Source organism: Triticum aestivum, chromosome 5B (assembly GCF_018294505.1).
Source record: "Triticum aestivum cultivar Chinese Spring chromosome 5B, IWGSC CS RefSeq v2.1, whole genome shotgun sequence".
Classification (NCBI taxonomy): domain Eukaryota; kingdom Viridiplantae; phylum Streptophyta; class Magnoliopsida; order Poales; family Poaceae; genus Triticum; species Triticum aestivum.
Window position 1 is genome coordinate 64,284,032 of NC_057807.1, and position 17,005 is coordinate 64,301,036.

General features: G+C 50.9%; 3 protein-coding genes and 2 pseudogenes across 4 annotated transcripts; 3 read left to right on the top strand and 2 right to left on the bottom strand.

Moving 5' to 3' along the window:
- Positions 1 to 211: 211 nt before the first annotated feature.
- LOC123115681 (transcription factor MYB44-like) lies at positions 212 to 1,196 on the bottom strand. Its single transcript, XM_044536791.1, has one exon. The coding sequence runs from the start codon at positions 1,062 to 1,064 to the stop codon at positions 363 to 365; it is 702 nt and encodes a 233-aa protein (XP_044392726.1). The 5' UTR covers positions 1,065 to 1,196; the 3' UTR covers positions 212 to 362.
- Positions 1,068 to 3,142, top strand: LOC123115680 (uncharacterized). Of its 2 annotated transcripts, none has more exons than XM_044536789.1 (5): positions 1,068 to 1,539; positions 1,673 to 1,987; positions 2,113 to 2,195; positions 2,329 to 2,486; positions 2,670 to 3,142. In XM_044536789.1, the coding sequence occupies exons 1-4, from the start codon at positions 1,302 to 1,304 to the stop codon at positions 2,458 to 2,460; spliced, it is 768 nt and encodes a 255-aa protein (XP_044392724.1). In that variant the 5' UTR covers positions 1,068 to 1,301; the 3' UTR covers positions 2,461 to 2,486; positions 2,670 to 3,142. The 2 variants fall into 2 exon arrangements, with proteins under 2 accessions (XP_044392724.1, XP_044392725.1); XM_044536790.1 differs by having other exon boundaries at positions 2,678 to 3,142.
- A 3,629-nt stretch (positions 3,143 to 6,771) lies between these two features.
- LOC123110424 (L-type lectin-domain containing receptor kinase IX.1-like) lies at positions 6,772 to 9,227 on the bottom strand (annotated as a pseudogene).
- Positions 9,228 to 9,427: 200 nt separating this feature from the next.
- On the top strand, positions 9,428 to 12,818 carry LOC123110423 (cysteine-rich receptor-like protein kinase 24; annotated as a pseudogene).
- Positions 12,819 to 13,177: 359 nt separating this feature from the next.
- LOC123110426 (cysteine-rich receptor-like protein kinase 10) lies at positions 13,178 to 16,333 on the top strand. The gene has a single exon (XM_044530927.1). The coding sequence runs from the start codon at positions 13,863 to 13,865 to the stop codon at positions 16,110 to 16,112; it is 2,250 nt and encodes a 749-aa protein (XP_044386862.1). The 5' UTR covers positions 13,178 to 13,862; the 3' UTR covers positions 16,113 to 16,333.
- Positions 16,334 to 17,005: the final 672 nt, after the last annotated feature.

Consider the following 17,005-nt stretch of genomic DNA (forward strand, 5'->3'; position numbering starts at 1 on the left):
CTTCCAACAACCAACAAGCAAGAAAAATTCAGTAATCTTCAGTGAACAAGAAAATTGCTAAAGATTGATTTGTCGATTGCAATGGTCATGGAAATTACAAGATGTTCAGAAATTTATTGATCATTAAGAAGCACGAAGAATTACACAAAGTTCAGAACTTTCTTGATTACCTAACCAGCAAGCAAGACGATTACAGAAAATCCAACGCTCTATTAATACCAAGATCCAATGGAGTCCTACCAACATTCTCGATCAGCCAGAGCTCTTCTATTACAAGTCAAATCCCAATAGCAAAATTCCCCACGGTCAGCTAAAAGTAAGATGAAAGAACAACCAAGTCTAGGTAGAAGACTAGAATGAATCTACATCCGGTAAGCCTGGAGCGGCATTACGTCAAACACCACCCTCGCCGCCGGCCAGAGCCTCAACTCGGTGAGCGGGTCGTCAGCTTTGCAAGTCATGTCACTGGGCGGCACCGCAGCAGCCGCATTGGCCCTGATATCCCCGGGCGCCAGAGGGAACAGGTCGAGGCACTTCCTCGCCGCCGCAGATGTGTCTTCCTCCGGCACCTCCTCGGCCAAACCAGGGAACAACGGCAGGCACCGCGGCGTGACCTCGGGGCCCGTGGCCTGCCGGGCGGCGGAAGGAGCCCACGGGCGCGTTTGGCCCTGTTGGGAAGGCGCGTGCTCCTGGCGCTTGCGGAGGATGGAGTTCCAACGGTTCTTGACGGCGTTGTCGGTGCGGCCGGAGAGGAACTCGGCGATGGTGGACCAGCGGTTGCCGTAGGCGGCCTGGTACTTGACGATGAGCATGTCCTCCTCGATGGTGAAGGGCTTGATGGCCTCCACCCTGGGGTCGAGGTGCTGGCACCAGCGAAGGCGGCACGACTTGGAGTTGCGGCCGGGCAGGCCTTGACAGATGGAGTCCCAGTTGTGCGGACCGCCGCAGCGCCGCACCTGCTCCCGCAACAGATCGTCCTCCTCCTTGGTCCACATCTTCTTGACCCCGTGCGGCGAGCCGTCGCCGTCACAGGCACCGGCATCGTTGCCCGACGTCGGCATCATCACCCCCAAACTTGGATCGCCTCCCGTGGATGGTTTACACCGATATATGCAGGAATGAATAGTTTAGCTTTGTGCTCCTGACCTTCCCTGCTCACAACCCAGCGTCATTATATAGCAAAGCTGCTGCCTCCTCCCGCTTAGACCGGCGAGGTGGGACTGAATAGCAAGCACTTGTTTCTTCTGTTGCTGGCCGCGTCCCGTCCTCCAGCCGCGTCCCGTCCCGTTCGCCGCCCCGCCATGGCTGCAAGGCTGCAACCCGAGTACGGTGCCCAACCATGTGACGGGAGGTGGGACGACGACGACGCCATTACGCGCCGCCCTCGGCCGGAAAGAGGGGCGGGGACGATGATGCACGCGAATTCGCTCAGAGCGGCAACGGCGACGGCGGTAAGAGCGTTCTCGTCCGCCGGCGACCGCGCCCGTGGGCCCTGGTGGCTGCGGCGGCTCCATTGCGCAGGGCATCGGGCTCCAGTTCGTGAGTGCCACAACCCTAACCCAACCCCAGCTCGACTCCTACTTCTCGTTCCTCCTCCTATCCCCCTTCCCCCCACTCCTCCGAATTTCCGATTCGCTGATCTCATCTCCCGCCTCTTGATTTCTGCCTGCAGGTGAGGCAGCTTGCGGAGGAGGAGCGACCAGGGACGACGTGCCGCGCCCCCGACTCCGCCGTGGAGCTCGAGGAGCTGAGGCGGGAGCGCGCGCGGCACCTCACCGTGCTGCCGCTGGACGTCACCGACGAGAGCACCATAGAGGTAATGGACGAAAATCTCTCCTGCCTTTGTTCCCCAAATTTTTACAAGCTGATGCAGTGACACACTGCTGGGGAATGTTTTGTTGTTTCGATTGCAGGCCTCCGCGCCCGCAGTTGAGAGACCCACGGATCTCTCTATCTACTTTTGATCCCAAAAATGTTATACAACCAGGTCTGCCCTTCACAATTTTTCCATCTGTTCTTCACATTTGAGCACTGGTTTCCAGTTTGCATTCGGTGGGTTATGGGATTATGATGGCTTATCTGAAATCAGGTTGCTCTGATCTCATGTTGCAGACACCTCATTGAGCAGAGGTCAGAAGTCATCCCTGCTTGTGGCATATGAAGTCGATGCTGTCGGTCCTATTCTAGTCATCAAGGTAGAGACCGCTGCCTTCCTTTTTGCTCCCAATTGTGTCGGCATTCCTCTAGTCTCTGGGGTGTTCTTACTCCAATGTCTGAAAGTATCTTGTATTGTACTCTGAGGACTGAATTGATTTTTTTTTTTGTTAGCACATGCGTCCATTTCTGAAGATTGGAGCGACCTTGGAAACAGGGAAGGGTTGCTCGTTGGTTGCAGATATGAGCGCCAGCCAGAGTAGGCTCGACAGGAGACAATGGTCTGGGAGGCCGGCATTTGTATAAGGCTTCTAAAACAGCACTGAATCAATGTATGTGAACAGTAAGATTCATGTCCCATCCAGATTTTACCAGCCCTCTGTTTATACTAATCTTGTTATCATTATAGTCTTCTCTCATCTGATGTTTTGTGTATTCTATCCAAAGCAAACTAGTCATCGCACAATTATGTACCTTTCTTTTTTTAGGTTTCTAAAATGCATGCATTGGTGAAGTTTTGCAGTGATAAAGAGTGCATCAGTCGAGTTGGGCAAGAAGACAACATCGCCTGCATTTTTCTACATCCAGCAACAGTTGACATTGACCTCTGACAGCCATTCCAAAGAAATGTGGCCAAGGATAAGCTCTTTAGGGAGTTCTCTGTACAGAAGCTACTGTCTATCATCGGCAATGCCAGAAGACTGACAACGGGAAGTTCTTCGCTTGGGATGGTCAAGAAATCCTGTGGTTACCACTGTTTTCAGTCAGTGACTGTCGCCCCTTTTTTGTGTGTGTGTCTTGTTTTTACCACTCTTCTTTCTTATTTGGAACCGCTTGGTGCCCCTTTAGCTTTGAATTAAAAAGCTTTACTCAAGCTCCAGTTAGATATCTAATTTGAAAAGCGTGTGTTCCCATTCCCTAGAATATTATGCATTTAAGATGTTTGCCACTGAGTACAAGTCAAGCTTGTTTCCTAGGATATGCATATATGATGTTTGGTACCGAGTTCAAGTCAAGCTTGTTTCCTAGAATATGTATAAGCACCTTGCTAAGTTGCTAAGCACTGGTGCCTACTACAAGCATGGATGCCGCAAACTTGACTCCTCATCGAACCTACATAGCAAGAGAAAACAGTTGCATTGTGCTCAGCAACCCTACATAGCAAGAAAAAGAACAGTTGCATTGGGCCCAGCACCTTTCCATGCACCTTCATTTTACATGCCCCTATGTACTGTGGAGATAACTGATAATTTATCGTCATCACCACATAGTACTGCTCCCCACCTAGCCAGGCTTGCAGGGACACCTCCCTGGCTCGATAGTCCTATGCCTGCAATGTCATTGCTGTCTCCACACTATCTGTTGCTTCTGTATTCCCGTGCGGCTGTGCTTGCTGGGCCTCGACTCAGGCGGCACCATCATGGATATGGCCTATGATATGTTTCTCACATCTGAAAACTAAACTAAAGCCAAAGAACAACAGGAAAAGAAACAAAAACTGTATGAGCTAGCCTTCGCGGGGCCTTTACGCCTGTGTGCCTGGAGCTTGGCTTCAGATGATAGCGTCGGCATGATACGGAGAACCATTGTCAAATACTCAGGGATTTCACACTCTACACAGACCCCACATGGTTAGAAGGATTAGTGATCGCGCACCCTTCACCTTAGCCTTTCCAGCTCTCTCTGCAGCCTTCACAAACCAGGTCTTAAATTCCTCACTGGGTTGCAGACATTGTGCATGTAGGTGTAGCAACCAGTTGCGTTTATCTGGCGAAAACACACTCCATCAGCAGATGCAAAATTGATTCCGATGCCTGATCACAGACGGGGCAAGTCTCTGGGCGAGGCAACCATGGTGGGCTAGGTGATCCACCGATTTGTCCTCTCTGCATTAGGTAAGCTCTGATTCCACATCGCCTTCCTTATTTACATTTGAATTATTAACAGCTGGGCATTGTAGTTGTAGTTTGTGCGACCTTGTGGTATGGATTTGTGTACTGGCAAATGGAAATTTTAGTTGCTGTTTCTGATTTGCATTCTATCTTGTAGGCATTGAGAAATATTTGAAACCTGAGCCAACTACTGAATCACATTTCACTTATCGAATTCCAAGTACAATTGCACAAAAGAGTGTCCGTACTCAGTATTATAGTCGTAGAGTGGTATATGGCCAACTTTTACATAGATACCCCACTACTTACACAGACAAACCATGACATGTAATGGAAGTCATGAGATCTACCTGCTTGCAGTTGTGCAATACTGGAAAAAGTGAACAGCATAGAAACAATACTTATGATTACCAAGTTAAGAGCACCTGTGGCGGTAATTCCAGGCCACATGTGCTCCCTTTTAGCATCTCGACGACTCTAGTCATAGTTGGTCGGTTACTAGCACTTAGCTGTATACCACAACCCACCAACTAACCATTTTCCTTAAATATTTTTGATCTCGCCATTAAGACACAATGTAACAACATTCAAAGCATAGTCATAGATTAGTGCCCTCTTCATTCTGTCCAAGCAAAATCGTAAGGGCAATGACATGAGAAGTTTGCTGATGCCGGCTACCTCATTGATGATTCTTCCACATTCTTTTCATTTGTGTGTAAGTGTATCTTTTCGGATATACTACTGCATTCTTTTGTAGGAAGGACTTAATCCTCGGTGTTCCCTTCAATCTCTTTCTTGACCTGTATGCCTTGTAGCCCAGCAAACATGTAAGGAAAAGTATGATTCCATTCAACTAATTCATGCCTCGGTTTTCTGGTTAGATGGTAGTAAACAAAGTCCAAATAATCTAGTACTCCCTCCGCCCGGAAATACTTGTCGCAGAAATGCATAAAGATGGATGTATCTAGAACTAAAATACGTCTAGATACATCCATTCCTCCGACAAGTATTTTCGGACAGAGGGAGTAGTAAATTGGTTTATTTGGACTTTGTTTACTACCACCTAACCAGAAAACTGAGGCATGAATTATTTGATATGGGAACACGTAATTTGTAGTGTCACACAATAGGAAGAAGTGCATTGCAAGTTACTGAAGAGGGCAGACTTATTGTTGCTTTCATCATGAATCCCAGGTTTAATTTGTCGAGAACTTATGCGGTCATGGCATCTTTCCGATAAACTGAACATGGTTACTACTTACTATACTAAATGCACATGACTGAAGCTGATCTAGTAAAAGATGAACATGAATGTGAAGATGCAAAACATCTAGTAAAAGAGGGCTGAGAGATATTTCTAACAATTTTCTCTTGTTTTCTGTACATGTTCAGCGTATGCAAAAAATGGAACAGCATTCTTGACTCTTGAGTAGTTGCAATATGCATAATTGATAAAATGTAAAGCTTTAGAAGTTTCACAATCTTTCTCGGCATTTATGAACATCACACTTGCCATTTTTTACTTAGAAGAGATCCCTAAATGTGCCTGCATTCTTTGGTACCTTTTCTTGATTTAGTATGAATTTCTACCGTTTTCTGGCATTTCCATTTTGATATTTATGAATTAATCACTTCTTCTACACTATCCCCACCCCCTAGTCAAAGTGACACGCTTCTCTTTTTGTGAGCAAAAAGAGTTATGGTCCTAGGTTAAGTCTCCACCAAATATCTTGCCCAAGGTATCTGAAATTTGCATAGACTACTGCAAGTAAACGTAAGCAAGTATCAAGGTCATTTAAACCATGTTAAATGAACCCCGAATGAAGGTCCACAATGGTTTTCTTAACGTGTTCACATTTTTTTTGATGACATGCAAGTTTGCAGGAGAAATAAGAGATGTACATAGTTACATAAATGAATTTTATCACTGGATGTCGACACGGTATCTATAATGTGTTATTAAATCACATTGTTGTGATTTTTATTGTTTTTAAATGGATATTCCTGAATCTGGGTGTAGCTGCAATGCCCCTTGGACAGCTTGCACTCAAAGCACAGCCCGGCACTTGCATCCGAGCGGCAGCAACTAGCAAACGCAAGAGTAGAGCCTTGACACCATCGTTTGGTCAAGAGAGTTGCAAAGGGGAATGAGGTATAGTAGAAGAGGCGATACACTAGCAGGTCGATCTAATTATTTATGAATTATGACTAATTGCCGTTTACTAATAGCAATGGTCTACTGTGTGTGCAGGACTGGACAGGAGAGGATATTTTGCTGATTAGAATCTGGGAAGTTAACAGGATCCGTGAAGTCAATGGATTCGGTCATCTGTCTCCTTGACAGCTCAAGCAGAGGAATTTTCAGGCACAGAAACAAATCTGTGTGTAGCTCATTGGACTACTAGCCATGTCAGAATCCACGACGACCATCACCACCACCACCAGCACGTTTACCACTAACTAAGCCAGGGACATGGGCAGTTAGGACGCGCATGTCTGGCGTATCTCACACTTCATGCAGGTATGAATTTTCTCCAGCACTAGATTTCTAAAATCAGCGTTACATAGACAACAAATGTGCATGCCCCGTTAACTAGATTCATTCCCTATATCTGTTGACCAAAAATTCCTGACTTGGATAACGACCAGCTAAGTTGAAGTATTCCTACTGCATCACGCTGGTTTATCTCTAGTCATCTCCACTACCTTTCACTGCAAGGTCCCCATAATTTGAAATCTCACTGATCACTCGAAGTCGAGTTTCAGGCGATTCTGGCCTGGGTGGTCACAAACTCACAGCCATTGTATTCCAGTTCCGTTTCTTCTTTTAATCAGGCTCAAAGCCATTGATAAATGTTAGTACCAGAAAATTCCTGAAAGAGTCCTGAAGGCACAGATCAGCGATGCAGTACTAATCTAATCAAGTCTGTCGAGCTCGTGGCGGCCTCGAACCTAAAATTCAAAAGTTCACTGATAACTCAAATTCGAGTTTCAGGCGATTTTATGGCCTGAGTGGCCACAGTCCTTATACTCCAGTTCCGTTTTCTTATTTTAAACAGCGCTACTAGTACAAAATAATAATTCTTGAAACAGTTCTGAAGGGCCCAGATAAGCGATGCAGTAGTAATCTAATCAAGTCTGTGCAGAGCTCGTGGTGGCCTCAATGCTGCCGGTGCTGCTGCTGGCATCTGAAGTACCAAAAGAATCTTCAGCTGATGGCTGTGGCATGTAGGTTGCAACCGGCATTTTCGCCGGGAGGCTTGGCAACGGCATCTCGAACCGCAGCACACTGACAGCCTGCCTGATGGATGGCCTCAAGCTGCGGTCAGGGTGCCCGCACCAGAGCCCGACCACCATGACATGCTCCATCTCCTGCCCGTCAAACTCCCCATCCAACCGCTCATCGGCCGCCTCAAGGATGGTTCCTTTGCCATACGACTCCCAGACCCACTGCAGCAAGTGGACAACGGAGTCATCGTCATCTTCTTGGACTACCGCCGGCCGTCGGCCACATGCAATCTCGAGCAGGACGACGCCGAAGCTATAGACGTCGGACTCCACGCTGGCAGTGGCAGTGAAGACGCACTTTGGGTCCATGTAGCCGAGGGTCCCGGCCGCTCCTGTCGTGCACGAGCCCCTGCCGTTGCCGACGATCCTGGCAAGGCCAAAGTCGCCGAGCTTGGCATTGAAGGACGCGTCCAGCATCACGTTGCTTGGCTTGATGTCCCTGTGCAGGATGCGCTGCTCCGTCTCCTCGTGCAGGTACAGCAGTGCAGAGCCAAGCCCGAGCACGATCTCGTACCTGACCGGCCACGATAGCAGGTGGTCTGGCTTGTAGAGGTGAGCGTCGAGGCTGCCTTTGGGCATCAGCTCGTAGACAAGTAGGAGATCGTCGTCGTCGCCGCCGTGGAACCATCCGACGAGCCGCACGAGGTTCCGGTGCCGGATCTGGCTGATGATCCTCACCTCGGAGACGAACTCCTTCCAGCCCTGCCGGGAGCTCTTGGACACTTTCTTCACGGCGATGTCGAGGTTTGTGTCATGGAGGAACCCACGGTACACGGATCCAAAGCCTCCTTCTCCTAGCTTATTACTGTCGGAGAAACAATCGGTGGCGGCCGCGAGCTCACCATATGAGAATCGCACGGGCCCGGTGCCTTGCTCGAGCTCGTCTTGGTCTGTGCTTCTGCCATGGAAGTAGACCACCTCTTTCAGTGGTTGTTCCAGCTCTGATCTCACTGCCGCCTTAGACCTCCTTCGCCTCTGGTGTGACAAGAACCAAACCGACAGACTGATCAGGCAGAGCATGAGCGCCATGGCACCAGCAACGACAGCCGCTTTTACCCTTTTGCGGCGTCCGTTCTTGCTGATCGTGTACGTGTTGTACGCGATATGGCAGCTGAACCCTGTGACTGATCCTCCGACGCTGTTGTTGGACAGCAATTGCGGCAGCTGATCGGTGTAGTAGGAGAGGCAGCGTGTGCACTCACTTGGCAGCAGGTCCCTGGTGCACTGCGCCACCCCAGACATAGCTACTAGAGGGTCTTTCTCGTTGTAACTCTGGGTGCCTCGAGCGACCCGCATTGCGTCTTTGCCGGCCCTCGCTGTGAGCCGACGCATCAGCTCGTCCCTCGTCCCGCTGGCACTGCTCATGTTGTAGGGGGCTAGCGGTGCTATACAGGCTGTTGCCTCGCTTCGAGGGAGAGGTCGGCGACGGAGAAGAAAGATTTGTCGGAGTACCGGATGAAGCAGGAGCTCCCCATGTAGACGTTAGCCGTCCGGCTCTGCGGGCATTTCTTCATTATCTCCTCAGGTGAGGTACGGCAATATTGGCACACCTCCGGGGAATATTCGACCTCGGCGTAGCACATGAAGAGGGCGAAGATCTTGTCGGCACCCACGCCAAAGGTGCCACTGTAGAAGCCACCTTTTCGCGGGGCTGCCATGGTGATGGTCTGCAGCAGGCGGTAGAGGTTCTTGTGGTACTGGCTTCCGTCGGTGTAGTTGTCAGCAGAGCACCGGATCGGGGGTTGGTGGACGTAGTCTACAAGTGCGCTGGTGCAGAGTGCACCGCCGACGGATAGGACCAGCAGAAGGTGGAAGCATGGAGTTGGAGCCATGGCCGGCCAGTGGTGACTTGGTCGACAGGATAACGCAACGCACCCCTTGGTAGGGCTTATATGATACTACGTTGGGAGCAACTAGGACTATGGCACTAGCTCAGCATTTGGTAGATTCTTACCACGAGACAAAGACTCGTAGCTAACTCCCACCGAGGACCAACGGTGACCGAGTCTCCGTTGATTTTTCTCTTGGTTGATACCAAAATTACAATTTTGTCACTATCAGAATTCGAAGTTGATTGCCTGTACAGTGGATTATTCATAGAAGGAGCCATATGGACACAACGTGTCATTCAAGGCACGGCCAAATTTCCACAAGTCATGCCAAAATAATAATTACACATCTCTGTCAATAAAACTCAAAATACATAGCATTTCCCAATATAAGAAAAAAAATCATTATAGATCAGCGGAGATTTCTTTTTCATCAGTATATATAGCAAAAACTAAATCATTTGATCAAGTGCAGGAAAAAAAAGCCCTGCACAGGAGAAGAAATTGTACCGTACAAAACCTTGAAAGGATCAGCTCATCAGCCAGGAGCAAAGGTGAGTTCAATCCTTACCTTTTTTTTAACAGCTAGAAAAAAAAACTATGACGCATCTCAGACTAAGGTATAAGTCTTCCGTTTTTACTTTGCCCCAGAGCTGAGTTTTCAAAAAATTCACGAATGTACTCTTAGCTAATGACACTCTAATATCTCCATGCCAGTGTTGATCATGTACAATCTTTTTTCATGATCTCTGGGCACCTGCCCATTGGCCCATATGATCCACTTCAGCACTTGTGAGCCAGTCTCTCTGAATTCTGGTAGTGACACTATTGTCATGCCAAGTCGCTTTCAAGTTGAATGTCACAGATGGTGGGGCCGGGGACCCGAATCACGACTCACCAAAGGCATCACACGGAGTTGGGTTCATTCTCTTGCGTGTATATTAGTGGAATCCCGAAAGCAATTCACACGGAATATTGGTGGAATACTGAAAGGGCAATCCACACGGAATACTGAAAGCAATTCACCGCGTGGAATATTGGTGGAATACTGAAAGCAATTCACACGGAATTGGGTCTCAAGGGTGTCTCCTGTGATTGTGTCTCTCACGACTCTCCAAAGGCACCACAGCTGCCCAGCTATCATGGCTTTACAAGATCAACCATGGAGGTAAAGCCATGGCTACAAGACCCGCCTTCAAGACTGACTTCGTCAATGCCGTGCCCATCTTGTTCTAGAACCGAGAGATCGAATATGCACCACAAGCTGTTGGATGGACCATTGGTGGTGGTGGAATACTGAAAGCATGCAGTGAGACCACTCACCATTATATCAAAGGGTGTCTCTTGTGATTGTGTCGCTCACCACTCACCAAGGTCACCACCGCTGCCCGGCCATGGCTTCACCTCCATGGGTTCGCCTTGTGCTGCTACTCCTAGCAGGAGTTGCCGCATGCCACGCCCGCGCACTTTTTGACGGTGATGCCGCCAGCGACGAGATGCCCCAGCCCCTGCGGCCATCCGCGATGTCATGCTCAACTGCCGACAACTACACCGACGGAAGCAAGTACCATGTGAACCTCGACCGGCTCCTGTCGTCCATTCCCATGGCCGCCGCCAACGACGGCGGCTTCTTCAGCCGTAAATTCGGCATGGAGGGCGATGAGGTCTTCGGCCTCTTCATGTGCTACACCGGCGACACTGACTCTTGAGTGCCAGGACTGCCTCACCCGTGCACCTGCGGGTGTCATGAAGCTGTGCCCGCACAGTCGGACTGTTCGCGCTGTCTACAACGCCTGCACCCTTCGGTACTCTGATGAGTCCTTCTCCATCGCCGACCTAGACATAGCCGATCTCTCCGATGCGCCAAACATGGAACTGGAACGGTCCTCTTAGCGTACTCAGTACGGCGGAGGTGGAGATAGTTATGCAGCTTGGTACCAGGGAGTCGTACCACTCGTAGGCTACGTTGTGGACACGGCCGGCATGAGCCGCATGAGGTCTGAGCTTATTCGCCGGCTCATGGGAAAGGCGGGCCAAGTGGCCGACAGGATCGCCTCGGGCACACAACGGTTCACTGACACACAATGGGTGTGGGCGGTGGCGCAGTGTACGAGGGACCTGCCGGCAAGCGAATGCACACGCTGTCTCTCCTACTACACTGATCAGCTGCCGCGGTTGTTCCCGAACAACAGTGGCGGCGCCATCAAGGGGTATAGCTGCTACTTGGGGTACGCCATCCTTGTCGACAAGCCATCTACTGTGCGGCTTAACAGGTACCTGTACAGCGAGAACTATCAGAAGGACATGGCGGCCCAGGAGTTGGAGCGTGAGAGGGCGATGGCGGATGAGGACGCGAGGCGCAGAAAAAAGCGGCGAAAGATTGTTATCATTGTCAGCCTTGTTGCCATCGCCGTGGCGCTCGTGGTCTGTCTGATCGGCCTGTTGATTCGGTTCATGTGGTACTGGTGGCGAGGCTGGGTGGCAGCAGGCAGGGTTGCCATGGGATCATACATGGAAAAACTGACGAAAGAGGCGGCCTACTTCCTCAGCAAATGCGTATGGCAAGACGAGCTCGAGCAAGGGACTGGACCGAGACGATTCAGGTACGAGGAGCTTGCGGCCGCCACCAACGACTTCTCTGGAAGGAACAAGCTAGGAGAAGGAGGCTTCGGATCCGTGTACCGGGGGTTTCTCCATGACATGAACCTTCACATCGTCGTGAAGAAAGTGTCCAAGAGCTCTTGTCAGGGCTGGAAGGAGTTTGTCTCTGAGGTGAGGATAATTAGCCGGCTCCGGCACCGGAACCTCGTGCCGCTTGTTGGATGGTACTATGGCGGCAACGACGACGGTCTGCTGCTTGTCTACGAGCTGATGCCCAATGGCAGCCTGGACGCTCACCTGCACAAGCCGGACCACCTGCTGCCATGGGCAGTCAGGTATGGGGTCGCACTCAGCCTCGGGTCCGCACTGCTGTACCTGCACGAGGACATGGAGGAGCGCATTGTGCACAGGGACATCAAGCCAAGCAACATCATGCTAGGCGCGTCCTTCAACGCCAAGCTCGGTGACTTCAGGCTTGCGAGGTTCATCTGCGATGGCCGGGGCTCGTTAACGACGGGTGCAGCTGGGACACTCGGGTACATGGACCCGAAGTGCGTGTTTGCGGGCACAGCCAGTGTGGAATCTGACATCTACAGCTTCGGTGTTGTCCTGCTCGAGATGGCCTGTGGCCGGATGCCGGCGGTGGTCCGAGACGACGATGGTGGAGCAGTTGTCCACCTGTTGCAGTGGGTATGGGAGTCATACGGCAGAGGGGCCATTCTAGAGGCAGCCGACGCCCGAATGGACGGCAAGTTCGACGAGAAAGAGATGGAACGTGTCATGGTGGTTGGGCTTTGGTGCGGGCACCCCGACCCCGGCTTGAGGCCGTCCATCAGGCAGGCTATCAGCGTGCTTCGTTTGGAGGCGCCGCTGCCAAGCCTCCCAGCGGAGATGCCGGCCGCAACATACCTGATGCGGCCAGCGGCTGATGAATCTGTTTGTTCTTCGGTGGTCAGTGGCGGGGATGCCAGCACAACTCGTTCGGCTCGAGGCAAAGTCGAGTAGATGACTACTACATCCCCGATCTGGGCCTTTAACTAGGATCGTTTCAGAAATTTCCAAATATTATTGAAAATCACATTGTATGTATTGTATATTTGTATCCTTTTCAAAAAAAATACATTGCATATTCAGAATAATGCATGCATCTGCATGTAGTATCTCCCACCAATTGACAGTGTTGACACGATTGCTTTTCCATGATTCAAATGAAATTCGATCCGTTGGGTGTGCAGGTACGATTTTTAAGCTTGATTTCCTTCTAGAGTTATTTTTATACGGCAACTGGCAGGAGCTCTGCCTATGCATTATAGATTCTCTGACTGAAAGTTTGTAGAGGTGCAAAATGCAGCGCTGTCTCTTCTCTGATCTCGGCGCCGAGGCATGTGTTCTCAGAGTCCGCCACTGCTTGATGGGCCAGCCCTTGCTGCAGGTCTATGGGTCTATCTCTCCTTCGTTCTCGTCCTCCCAGCTCGGGTGTCACCGTGGTAACACTGCTGTAGTCGTCGTCGTTTCCACCATCACCTCGCTTGAGTTATTGTTGCCTTTGTACTGGGAGGGAGCTCTCGTTTCGAGTATTCATGAAGCTTCTTCATGGTTGCTTCATTGAGAATTCGAGACACACAACTCGTAGTTCATTTCATCTCTGCCATGCCCTGGATTTTAGGATGCAGCAACTCGCAACGATGGGACGGTTCTGCTGCTGCATTGACATGGCCGGCTGGGACCGCCCGTCGATGTGCTGCGCTCGTTCGAGGCACCACTGTAGGAGGAGTAGATGCTGCCTGCCAAATTTCCTGAAGTCCAAGTCACTCCCTGCCTTGGTCTAAATTTTCTGAAAAGGACACAGGGCGACTATTCATGAAAAAGGAAGACCGCATTCTACTTAGCTGAGAAAAATCTGCGTAAATTTGTGGCTACAAGACCCACCTACAAGACTGACTTCGTCAATGCCGTGCCCATCTAGTTCACCACTCACCGTGAGATCAAATATGCACCACAAGCTGTTGGAATATTGAAATCTGTAGACCACTCACCAATATATCAAAGGGTGTCTCGTGTGAGCTGTCGCTCACCACTCACCAAGATCACCACCGCCATGACTACTCCATGGGTTCGTCTTGTGCTGCTACTCCTGGCTGGCGTCGCAGCATGCCACGCCCGCCCACATTTTGACGGCGGTGCCGTCATCGATGAGACGCCCCAGCCCCTGCGGCCATCCATGATCTCATGCTCAACTGCCGGCAACTACACCGACGGAAGCAAGTACCATGTGAACCTCGACCGGCTCCTGACGGCCATCCCCGTGGCCGCCGACTCCAACGGCTTCTTCAACGGCACATTCGGCGCGGTGGGCGACGAGGTCTTTGGCATGTTCATGTGCTACGCTGACGACGCCGACTCTGAGTGCCAGGACTGCCTCACCCGCGCCCCCGAAGGTATCATGAAGGTGTGTCCTCACAGCCGGACGGTCCGCGCTGTCTACAGCGCCTGCACCATCCAATACTCCAACAAGTCCTTCTTCTCTGTTGCTGACCTTACCGTGGTTGACACGGTCGACCTTTCGGTCGCGCCCCAGCTGGAACAAACCCCTTACCCAACTTGGAACAACAGAGACCCTGAAGGTTGGCACCAAGGAGTCGTACTCGTAGGGTACGTTGTGGACACTGCCGGTATGAGCCACGCAAGGTTTAAGTTGATCCATCGGCTCATGGTGAAGGCTTGCCAGAGGGATGAACGGATCGCTGAGGGCAGACAGAAGTTCACCGATCCGGAGTGGGTGCAGGCGGTGGTGCAGTGCACGAGGGATCTGCCGGCGAGTGAGTGCACCCGCTGCCTCACCTATTACACCGATCAGCTGCCACGGTTGTTCCCAAGCAACAGCGGTGGCGCCATCAAAGGGTCAAGCTGCTACCTGCGCTACGCCATCCTTGCTGACAAGCCGCGCCCGCGCACTGTGCGGCTTGAGAGGTACCGGTATAGGGAGGGATATGAGACAGAGGAAAATGAGCGTGAGAGGAAGATGCTGGTGGAGCTCAGAGAAAGCCGACGAAAGGTTGTCATCATCACCAGCCTTATCACCATCTCCGTGGTGCTTTTTGTCTGCCTGATCGTCCTATTGGTTTGGTTCATGTTGTACCGGTGGCAAACATGGGTGGCAGCGGCCAGGGTTGCCATGAGATCAGTGTTGTACCGGTGGCGAACATGGGTGGCAGCGGTCAGGGTTGCCATGAGATCTTACATGGAAAAACCTCCTAAAGAGGCGGCCTACTTGCCCGGCAAAAGTACACGCCAAGACGAACTCGAGCAAGGGACTGGGCTGAGAAAATTTAGGTATGACGAGCTCGCCGCTGCCACCGACAACTTCTCTGGTAGGAACAAGCTGGGAGAAGGAGGCTTCGGTTCTGTGTACCGAGGGTTCCTCCATGACATGAACCTTCACATTGCTGTGAAGAAAGTGTCCAAGAGCTCTCGTCAGGGCTGGAAGGAGTTTGTCTCCGAGGTGAAGATCATTAGCCGTCTCCGGCACCGGAACCTCGTGCCGCTCGTTGGATGGTTCTATGGCGGTGACGATGATGGTCTTTTGCTCGTGTATGAACTGATGCCCAATGGTAGCCTGGACGCACACCTTTACAAGCTGGACCAGCTGCTGCCATGGGCAGTCAGGTATCAGGTCGCGCTCGGTGTGGGCTCAGCGCTGATGTACCTGCACCAGGACACGGAGGAGCGCGTTCTGCATAGGGACATCAAGCCGAGCAACATCATGCTGGACGCGTCCTTCAATGCCAGGCTTGGTGACTTCGGGCTTGCGAGGTTTATCTGCGATGGCCGGGGCTCATTGACGACGGGTGCAGCCGGGACGCTCGGCTACATGGACCCGAAGTGCGTGTTTGCGGGCAAAGCCAGTGTGGAATCTGACATCTACAGCTTTGGTGTCGTCCTGCTCGAGATGGCGTGTGGTCGGGTGCCAGCGGTGGCCGTAGACGACGATGACGGAGTCGTCATCCACCTGTTGCAGTGGGTATGGGAGTCGCATGGCAGAGGAGCCATCCTCGAGGCAGCCGACGCGCGGCTGGACGGCAAGTTCGACGAGAAAGAGATGGAGTGTGTCATGGTGGTCGGGCTCTGGTGCGGACACCCTGACCCTGCCTTGAGGCCGTCCATCAGGCAGGCCGTCAGTGTGCTGCGGTTGGAGGTGCCGCCGCCGAGCCTCCCGGGGAAGATGCCGGTGGCGACATACATGATGCGGCCAGAGGCTGATGAATCTTTCGGCTCTTCCGTTGTCAGCCACGGCGGCGGCAGCGTGGACTCCGGCATGACTCATTCTACTCGAGGCAAAGTCGAGTAGACAAGACAACTGCATCCCTGATCTGGGCTTTTAGGATTGTTTCAGAAATTTTCATTTACCTGCTTGTAACAAAAAAGTCACTTCATATGTACTATAATATTAATGTATGCTTGGACTGAACCAAGCTCTAACAAAATTTGAGCTACTTTCAAAATAATGCATGCATCTGCATCTAGGATCTCCCACCAGTTAGTTGACGACGATGACAGTCGCTTTGCCATTCAATTCAGATGGAAATGAAATTCAATCCGTTCTATGTGCAGGTATGAGTTGTTGCTGCCTTCTTTTTATTTATTTATTTTTCGAAAGGGAGTTGCCTTCTTGTTTAGTTTCGAGTATTCATGATGAATCTTTATCATGCTTGCTTGATCGAGAGTTCGAGGTGCAGATTGGAGTTCATTTCATCTCTGGCATGCCCTGAATTTTAGGATGCAGCTACTTGGGTCGATAGGGCGATTCTGCTGCTGCATTGGCATGGCTGGCTGTTGATGCGCTGCGTTTGTTTGAGGCACTCCCTCTTCGGTCTGTCAAACTTGCTGAAGTCCAAGTCACTCCCTGCCTCTATGTGCCAGCTCTTCGCTCTGAATTTCTGAAAAGGACACAGGGTGACTATTCATGAACTGAAAAATTGCCTTCTACTTCTAGATGAGAAAAATCTGTATAATTTTGTGGCTACAAGACTCGCCTAGAAGACTGACTTTATCAGTGTTGTGCCCATCTCATTCTAGAACCGAGAAATTGGTTCGCACCACTTCCTCTTCTCTTCCTCCTCATTCCTTGCTTCATTCAGACCCGTTTCTCTTCTTAACTGTTGTATTAAGATCACAGCAAAGCTGCTGGCTTATAGGTTCCAAGATGTCATTATAAATCTGGCACATATAAACCGGTCTGGA